Source organism: Chelonoidis abingdonii, chromosome 1 (assembly GCF_003597395.2).
Source record: "Chelonoidis abingdonii isolate Lonesome George chromosome 1, CheloAbing_2.0, whole genome shotgun sequence".
NCBI lineage: Eukaryota > Metazoa > Chordata > Testudines > Testudinidae > Chelonoidis > Chelonoidis abingdonii.
Genome location: NC_133769.1, coordinates 101,753,412 through 101,763,379, shown reverse-complemented (window position 1 = coordinate 101,763,379; position 9,968 = coordinate 101,753,412). Strand labels below are relative to the sequence as shown.

General features: G+C 47.1%; 1 protein-coding gene across 1 annotated transcript in view; it reads left to right on the top strand.

Moving 5' to 3' along the window:
- Positions 1-1,571: 1,571 nt before the first annotated feature.
- HMGXB4 (HMG-box containing 4) overlaps positions 1,572-9,968 on the top strand; it is a 19,643-nt gene continuing 11,246 nt past the window's right edge. The window contains exons 1-4 of the mRNA XM_075070899.1: positions 1,572-1,621; positions 7,432-7,537; positions 8,197-8,345; positions 9,574-9,707. Coding sequence (XP_074927000.1) covers positions 1,583-1,621; positions 7,432-7,537; positions 8,197-8,345; positions 9,574-9,707 — 428 coding nt within the window. The 5' untranslated portion in view covers positions 1,572-1,582. The remainder of the gene's footprint in view (positions 1,622-7,431; positions 7,538-8,196; positions 8,346-9,573; positions 9,708-9,968) is intronic.

Here is a 9,968-nt window from a genome sequence, read left to right as displayed (position 1 = left end):
GGCGCCCTGCCGACCCACCGAGTGTTGCTTGCTAGGGTAAAAATCTTCCGACGAACGTGCACGCGGCGCGTGCACACCTAACTGGAATGGATATGAGCAAGCACTCGAAGAAGAATTGTCAGTTCATTGGCATTTTAGTTCAATATGGAAATTTTAAAAGGGGAATCTTAAAAGAAAGTGGGGAAGTGCTATACAGTGAGTCCTTCAGGAAGTGTAGCGATGCCACAATTCCTGTGAACTCTAGTTGCAGTTTTTGGCTTCCTATGACACTTCCTGCTGGGGCAGAAATAAAGAACGGCAGGACAGGGCAGTCACAGACTGCAATTACACAAGGTAATAATGCAGAGTTCTGTTCATAATAAAGCATTTACCTTGACACAGGTTTGCTCATTGGTAAAATACTGCACTGGACCAACTCATCCCTGGGTGGCTACAAGGATGGTAATGGGTGCTGGAATTCAGTCCATGAGGAAGACACTACACTGGTCATGCATGGATGGACAGGAACACCACTGAAGGTCCTTTCACCACATTAGGAAATGTCAATGAGCAAAATCAAAAAAGGTCTTCACACCTCTCTGTGATGGGGGTTGGAGGGACAGCAGCATTTTTAGAGAGAGGACTTCACTTACAGTGGGGCTCAGGTCAGGATACTCGTGTATGAGAACATCTGAATTAACACAAATTAAGGCCCCAATTCTGCAACCACTTTATTGGGACTACTCAGGCTCAGATGAGGAAAGTTATGTACATGCTTTATTCCTGCTAGAATTCTGCGCCACTGCGCAATGCAGAGTTTGCACATAATTAATATTCTTCACAGAATCCCACAGAATTTGTGATTTCCACCAAAATGCCTCCTTTTTCCAGTTTTTCCTCATCTGACCCTAGTGTCGCCGTCCTCCCTCTTGTATTTAGGGATCCATCAAATTTGCAGCCATGAAAGTTGTGCCACAGACTGTAAAACCTGGTTTCTCCCAAGAAACCTGATCTCCAGTTGCCCAGCTCTGAAGACAGAGTGGAGAGTGGCAGCTGCTGGCCAGGTGCCTAGCTCTGAAGGTAACGCCGCCACCAGCACCAGTACAGAAGTAAGGATGGCATTTCCTGAATCTTTATTGTTGTCTGACAGGTATTTTGAAATAAATTACCAAAATAATTGAAACTGGCATGATTATATTGTGTTGTTTTGACAAATAAAATGTGCAGTATTTTAAAATATTGCGTGCAGAATTTTAATTTTTTTGGCACAGAATTCCCCTAGGAGTAATGCTTAAATGTCTTCGGGGCAAGGATTAGCTCTATATGTTTGAATAGTGTAGCACAGTGAGATCCCTGATCTCTAGACACTATCATAATACAAATAAATAGTAATGTGCTTAGATTAGATTAGAACCTAAAAGTGAAGGGGTGACTAACACAGTTCTGGTCTGTAAGTGCAGGTGCATCCAGCGTGTCTATATAGGACATAGCCTCTTTAAGCCCAAGGGTTGCTGGGAATTGTAGTCTCTGGACAGAGCGCATGATCAAGTAGGCCTCTGAGCAAGTATCGTCACGTGACTGCCTGCTGGCAGGTATATAAAGGATGGCTAAAGCAGACTACTTAGAGAAAATGAGGGTGGAGGTAAGAATTAGAGAAAAATTCCTATATAGGGCTCTGGTAGGAGAGCTGGGGTGGGTATGCTTTTCCTGCTAGGACAAGTGTTTTGAGTAGGAGGTGACTAGTATCATGCTCTCTCACGCAGAGGTTTTGAATGTGAAAGTTGGTCAAGTGCTTGTAGCTTTCTAAGGGGCGGAATGAATCCCAGGTGTATCATGGGGGGAGGGATAGCTCAGTGGTTTGAGCATTGGCATCCTAAACAAAGGGTTGTGAGCTCAATCCTTGAGGGGGAGTCACTTAGGGGTCTGTAGCAAAAATTGGCCCTGCTAGTGAAGGCAGGGGACTGGATTCAATGACCTTTTGAGGTCCCTTCCAGTTATAGACTTCAGTTCTAGTAGATAGGTATATCTCCAGTTACCATTTTATTATTATGCACCAGTATTGATGGACTCCTGGAAGAGCTGTGTGTGGGACTGCCTCTCTGCTGTGATTAGAACCATTTTTAAGTAGTGTTGGTTTCTGATCAACATCCTAAGGCAGTGTTAATGTAGCAGGAGCCCTGCCTGGCCAGCAAGTAATCTGCATTGCACACAGGAACAACTATGTGGACACTCACCAGCCTCAAAAGAGGGATGAGAGGTGGGTGGAGGCCATGTCCTAGCAGTCTTGAGTTTGGAGAAAAGGAGAGATATAACAGCAAACAGAGCTGAAGTGGTGCATGTACACTGGGGTGTGAACCAGAAGAGGGGAGTGTGTGTGTGTGTGTGTGAGAGAGAGATACACACACTAGGTTATGGACCAGAACCTGAGAGTGGGAGCAGGGTGTACACTAAAGAATGAACCAGGTAACGGGGGGTGGGGAAGCAGTGCGTGTACACTAGGTGATGGACCAGGAGCTGTTGGGGACAGGGTGTGTGTACACTAGCTAATGGACTAGGAGATATGAGAAGTGCATGTACACTAGGTCAGTGGTTCTCAGCCAGGGGTCCATCAAGCAACTTGCTGTGGCCCAGGGCAGAAAGCTGAAGCCCCACTGCATGGGGCTGAAGCCTGGGATTCCAAGCCCTGCCACCCAGGTCTGAAGCTGAAGCAACTAAGCTTCACAGAGCTCACTGCAGGATGGGGCCCAGGCAATTGCCCTGCTTGCTACCTTCCAATGCTGGTCCTGCCTTTTATATGCAAAAAAAACCGGTTGTAGCACAGCTGGGCTGTGAAGTTTTTATAGCATGGGGAGGGGGGCTCAGAAAGAAAAAGGTTGAGGGACCCCCTGGTCAAGATGATGAACCAGGAGGTGGTGGGGAGTGTAAGTACACCAGGTGATTAGGGGCATCTCTAGACATTTCACCGTCCCAAGCACGGTGGCATACCGTGGGGGGCGCTCTGCTGGTCGCCAGTCCTGTGGCTCTGGTGGACCTCCCACAGGAGTGCCTGCAGAGGGTCTGTTGGTCCCGTGGCTTCAGTGGAGCTGTGGGACCAGCGAACCCTCCGCAGGCATGCCACTGTAGGCACCCTGCCTGCCGCCCTCCCTGCCACCGGCAGAGTGCCCCCGCAGCATGCCGCCCCAAGCATGCGCTTGGTGTGCTGGGGTCTGGAACAGCCCCTGCAGGTGATGCACCAGCCCTGGGCAGGAGCTGGGGGGTGTGTGAGAGAGAGGGGTAGGTGCACAGGGGCACTCGGTAAAGAACCAGGAGCTGGGGGAGGGGTGCAAGTAAACCAGCTGACGCGCCAGCCTGGGGCAGGGTGTGCACAAGATGAGGCCCCAGCTGCGCTCCGCCCTATACTGAGCCCGGGGATTCTAGTAGCGGGCCTGCCGAGCGATCGATCGGCTCGGCGTTCTGCTACAGGCCGAGTGCCCTGCCTGCCTCCTGCGTTGGAGGCGCTCGACGCTCGCCTGGCTCTCCCTGGGCGCCGGGCGTGCGTCTCTTTTCCCATTCCAAGATGGCGGCCGTAGGCACCGGCGGAGGCGAGGCGGGAAGCGGCGGACCAGAGTGAAGCCTCTGCGGAGCCCCCTCTCCTTGAGCGGGGCCGCCGCGCGGCAGGCAGCTCCCGCCTCCGGCCTGGGCCGCCGCCGCGGGGGACCCCGGGGCCTGCTGTAGGGGCAGAGCGGCGGGCTGGGGCTGAGAGCGAGGCTGGACCCGCCGGGGGAGAGGAGACGCGGGCAAGGGGGTGAAGCGACCGGGCTGGTTCAAAACAAGGAGGCGGAAAGCGAGGGGGCGCGCGAAGCTCCGGAGGGGAGGGCGTGCGCAGTGCAGTGGGCGCCGCTTGGGCCGCGCTGGGGCAGGTGCGAGGGTGGCGCAGGGCGCGCGCTGGTAACTGTGTTGCCCCACGGAACTGCAGGGGGGGCTGCTGCGTGGCAGCGTGGGTTTGTGCGCTTGGCCACTGGCACAGTGCAATGGCAATAATCCGCAGGGCAGTCACTGCCCTGCTGCCTGGAACAGCCATCGCTGCTGTGCCAACGACGGGGGCAGTTTTTTTTTTTTTTTCTGTAAAGGGCTGCGCTGTGGTGTTAAATAAATTCTGTGTGTGAAATGCCAAAAACATAGCAGTAGGGATATATTACTCACCACCTGACCAGGAGGGTGATAGTGACTGTGAAATGCTCAGGGAGATGAGAGAGGCTATTAAAATAAAAAACTCAATAATAATGAGGGATTTCAACCATCTCCGTATTAACTGAGTGCATGGCACTTTAGGATGGGATGCAGAGATAACGTTTCTTGACACCTTAAAGGACTGCTTCTTGGAGCAGCTAGTCCTGGAACCCGCAAGAGAAGAGGCAGTTCTTGATTTAGGCCTAAGTGAAGCACAGGATCTGGTCCAAGAGGTGACTTTACCTGGACCGCTTGGTAATAGTGACCGTAATATAATTAAATGTAACATTGCTGTGTTTGGGAAAACAGCACAGCAGCCCAACACTAGCATTTAATTTCAGAAAGGGAGACTGCACAAAAAAAGAGGAAGTGAGTGAAACAGAAATTAAAAGGTACAGCACAAGAAGTGAAATCCCTGCAAGCTCCATGGAAACTTTTTAAAGACATCATAATAGAAACGCAACTTAAATGTATACCCCACATTAAAAAACATAGTAAGAGAACCAAAAAAGTGGCGCCCTGGCTAAACAACAAAGTAGAAGAAGCAGTGAGAGGCAAAAAGACTTCCTTTAAAAAGTGGAAGTTAAATCCTAGTGAGGAAAATAGAAAGGAGCATAAACTCTGGCCTATAAAGTGTAAAAATATAATTACAAAAGCCAAAAAAGAATTTGAAGACCAGCTAGCCAAAGACAAAAATAATAGCAACAATTTTTTTTTAAGTGCATCAGAAGCAGGAAGCCTGCTAAACCATGGGGCTGCTGGGCAATCAAGATGCTAAAGGAGCACTCAAGGACGATAAGGCCATTGCAGAGAAACAAAATTAATTCTTTCCATTGGTCTTCACAGCTGAGGATGTGAGGGAGATTCCCAAACCTGAGCCATTCTTTTTAGGTGACAAGTCTGAGGAACTGTCCCTGAGTGAGGTGTCATCAGAGGAGATTTTGAAACAAATTGATACACTTAACAGTAAAAAGTCACTGGGAGCAGATGGCATTCACTCAAGAGTTCTAAAGGAACTCAAATGTGAAATTGCAGAACTACTAACTGTAGTCTGTAACCTATCATTTAAATCAGCTTCTTTACCAAATGAATGGAGGATAGCTAATGTGATTTCAGTTTTTAAAAAGGGCTCCAGAGGCGATCCTAACAATTACAGGTCGATAATAAGACAAAAAAAATCATATTGCCTCTATATAAATCCATAGTACGCCCACATCTCGAATACTGCGTGCAGATCTGGTCACCCTCATCTCAAAAAAGATATATTAAAATTGGAAAAGGTACAGAAAAGTGCAACAAAAATTATTAAGGGTATGGAACAGCTTCCGTATGAGGAAAGATTAATAAGACTGGAACTATTCAGCTTGGAAATGACAATTAAGGGGGGGATATGATTGAGGTCTGTAAAATCATGACCAGTGTGGAGAAAGTAAATAAGGATGTGTTATTTACTCCTCATAACACAAAAACTAGGGGTCATCAAATGAAATGAATAGTCAGCAGTTTTAAAACAAACAAAAGGAAGTATTTCTTCACACAATGCACAGTCAACCTGTGGAACTCTTTGCCAGAGGATGTTTTGAAGCCCAAGACTATAACGGGGTTCAAGAAAGAACTAGATAAATTTGTGGAGGATAGTTCTATCAATGGCTGTTAGTCAGGATGGGCAGGGATGGTGTCCCTAGCCTCTGTTTGCTAGAAGCTGGGAATGAGCGACAAGGAAAGGATCACTTGATGATTACCTGTTCTATTCATTCCCTCTGAGGCATCTGGTATTGGCCACCTTTGGAAAGCAGGACACTGGGCTAGGTGGACCTTTGGTCTGACCCAGTAAGACTATTCTTAAGTTCTTATGCCATGTCTGCCAATGGCATTGTATACATTTTTGTAATACTGGGTTGTTTTTTTTAATTTCTGAGGTGGATGATTTTCCTAAAATATTAAAATGAATGCAGATTAACCTCTACCCCATGCGAATTGTAGCAAAAATGTTTCCTACTTAGTGGGGGTGGTAGTGGTGGGTGTAGAGTGGGGGTGGGTTTTGGGGTTTTTTTTTGTTTTTTTTGTTGTTTTTTAGAAACCAGTAAAGCATGAATACATACATATTTATATTATAGTGTTAACCAGTTGTTTCTAAAGCCTGTAGGTATATGGAGAGCTTTACAAAGCACACCAAAAACAAGTTCCCTACCCCAAAGAGTTTAAACTCTTAAAGCCAGCATGGTGTCATGTTTGTGTCTCAACCAGTCAGAAAACCGGCTGCTTGGTCTCTTATTCACAGGTGGGGGGGAAAAAATTAATTTCAGCCAGGTGAGAACTGGATAATCCCTGGAGGGATTACTTGGTTTTAAAAGTTGCACTTCTGCCAAGAAGCTGGTCTCTGACTGAAGAACACAAGTTATTTTCTGTGAGATAATCTGAATCCAGCTATTCCACAATGACAAAAGGTGCAGCCTCTTACCTGCACAAGGATCCCTAAGCTAGAATGACTCAGTCAGGAGAGACATGGAACTTCCTGAGCTGCCAGAGGCTGGGAGTGCTGCAGAATGCCTAGGAAAAGGGAGTGCTTTTTTCCTTCGACTTCCTCTCCCATCTCCCAAATTGGCCATCAGAATTGCTAAAGTAGCAGGGTGGGGGACTGCAAGAATTTCAGAAAAGATGCACACCTCTGCCCCAAAATCTCCAATTAATGTAGTAGATCTAAGGTCATTGGACATTGCACAGGACTGGTATCCAGCTGGAGTCTTCTCTCTCTCCACCCCAAATTCTTCATCCAAGATTCAGGGTTTTAGCATTTGTCTCTAAAGACCCCACTCTGCAACAATGCTGACAAGAAAGGATCATACCACCAACTGTGTTTTTAATTGTTTGTGTCAACATGGAAGCTAAAACAAGCCATTTGATCACTCATTTTACATTTTATTGAAATAAATGACATGATGTTTCCAATTTGAGGTTTCACGAGGAAGAGGAGATCCTTGTTATCTCCCTGTAAAATCAAGCAACCCCTCCAAACTTTTAATATGTGAATCAGCTAAAGCAAACTACCCTGAAGTTTGATCTTTCTCTACCAGTCCTCCCATCCCTTAAGTGTGAGCATGAGCAGACAAGGAGGCACACTTCCTTGCTTTCCCTTTGCCACTTTCTTCCTGTGAGTCTCCATTCAGTTCCCAATGGGAAGTTCCCTTTTCTCCATTATGATTCCACTTTATGGGAGGGTTATTCTCATTCTCTGTTTCTTAGACCTTGTCCTGTAGACGGGAACGGGGGAAGGAGCCCAGACGTGGCAACACATTCTCAGGCTCCTGCAGGACCGCCATGGCTTATGATGACTCCAAGAAAAAAGAAGGTATGACTGCTTCATAATCTGAGAGGGTGTTCAAAAAGGGTACCCTCCAGAGCCCCTGCAAGCCCGTGGAGTTGAGAGAGTGGGAAAGAAAGCCGGTCTCCTGCATGGCAGTACAGAATGCGAAGACTTTGGGCATCAGGCTGGGTTTCTGCAGCATTCCAAGTCTCTCGTGGTGTCAGGAAGTGAGATACTGGGACTAGAAAATGGGTTTCACAGGTGGCATTTCAGACTGCTAACACCTTCGTTACTGAACTCTGCCCTTGCAGCATTTATTGTCCCTGTCAACTCCATAGAACAGGAATGGGAATAGAATTTAAATCTCATTCACAACAACATAGTCATCTCTAGACCCTGGTTTTAGTCTCAGCAGCATCCCCAGCTCCTGTCTCTGGGGAGAAAGAAATCAAGACTAGGAATTGAACCTTGATCTCTTGTAGGGTACTGTACAGCACTGAGCCTTTTCCCTGCAGTTGGGGCAGCACAGCACACTAATTTCTAGTCCCCAGTATTCTTTTTTTGTTTTTGTTTTTTGTACTTCAGTCTGCTTTGACTTTGACCTCTGTGATTGTGTTGTATTTTATGCGGAATGAATTTACTTCCATTGTTCCTTAATTGGGTATCTCAATCCTTCCCTTTCTCACCACACTCACAAATGCTAGAGTGCTTAGAGGGTGACCGAAGCATTGACGACGTGGGGCTGGCAGCAGGTAGAACCCAGCGAGAGAAAAAACGCTCTTACAAGGATCTGCTGCGGGAAGAGGAGGAAATAGCAGCTCAGGTCAGAAAAACCTCAAAGAAAAGGTTGAAGGTGAGAAATGCACTTAAAATTGCGGTTCTCAAACTTTAGCAACCTGAGGACCCCCATTTTGATTAAAAAAAATTTTGCAGACTCCCCCCAACCCTCATTTAGCCCTGGGCCCCACCCCCACTCCACTCCTGCCCCTCCTCTTCCCTGTCTCTGCCCTCTCTCCTGAGTGCGACCTGTCCCTGCTCCTCCCCCTCCCTCCCAGCGCCTCCTGCACGCTGGGGAACAGTTGTTCCCCAGCATGCAGGAGGTGCTGGGAGGGAGAGGGAGAAGTTGATCAGTGAGGCCCGCGGAACCCAATTTGAGAAATGCTGACTTAAAATCTTATGGTGGGATTGAGGTGAGTGAATTTACTGTTTTCCTTTTGTAAAAATGGCCAGTGACGGACTATGGAAAGCAGAGGAAGTGCTTCACATCACTCATTGGCAGCATGCAGTCCTTCAAAAAGTGGTATTGATTAATTCTGAGAGGTAGTCAGGCCCAGTTATTATCTGTGATTTGTGGCCTCAGCATGGATGAGTGGGGAGATCCTCCCCCAGCCCTCAGAGGCATAGGAGAGCAGAAATTGTAAACTTCCACATAAAAAAACAAAATTCTAGACCTTATGGTTGCATAGATAATCTACAGAATATCAACAGAATATAAAGTAATGCACTATTGTACTCTTGATTCTGCAGGCTGCCTGAAATGGTAGAGCTGAAAGGTGTGAACTGCCCTAGTCATCACCTAGAGGTGTTAATACTGAAACCTGATAGTAACCACTTTGAGCTGAAATTTCTGCTGTCTTTTGGCAGTCCAGAGCTGACTAGTTTAAGATTGGGAGGGTTAAGACCTTTGCAAGTGTGGAAAAATTGTTTTCCACTCTTTTTTTTTTTTTTATTTTCCACTATTCAAATGGAATTCCCAAACTTCATTTTCAAACTTCAGAATGATTAATACACAGAGAATGTATTTCAGTGGTGAGCAACCTGCGGCCCTTCCTGCAGCTCCCATTGGCCCGGAACGGCGAACCACAGCCACTGGGAGCTGCAGGCAGCCATGCCTGTGAATGGTCAGTGTAAACAAACTGTCTCATGGCCCTCCAGTGGATTACCCTGACAGGCCATAGGTTGCCCACCACTGATGTATTTAGTGACATGAGTGGTTTCCAGAATTATCTGTGTCAAGAGCCAGTATGAATTTGTTTTTGTTTCCTATTGGTTTTTCAGCTCCTTTTCTTCTCTGATTCCAGGACAACGACCTCTTCTTCTTGGGGACAGAATCTCATAAGAAGAAGAGGAAGCATTCCTCTGATGAGTTCTTCTACGGAGGTGAGGATAGGAAGCATTCGGCATTGATGCTATGGGGCAGGAAGGCTGATCTAGGGCGCTGCTAAATTTACTGTCCATTTTGGTCAATTTCACTGTCATAGGATTTTACAGAATTGTAAATTTCATTGTTTCAGATATTTAAATCTGAAATTTCACAGTGTTGTAACTGTAGAGGTACTGACCCAAAGGGAAACGGGGGGGGAGAGGGGCTCTGCTGACGGTGGTGCTGCCTTCAGAGCTGGGTGGCTGGAGAACAGCTGCTGCTGACTGGAAGCAGAGGTGAGACTGAGAGAGCTAACTATGGCCTGGGGGCTGC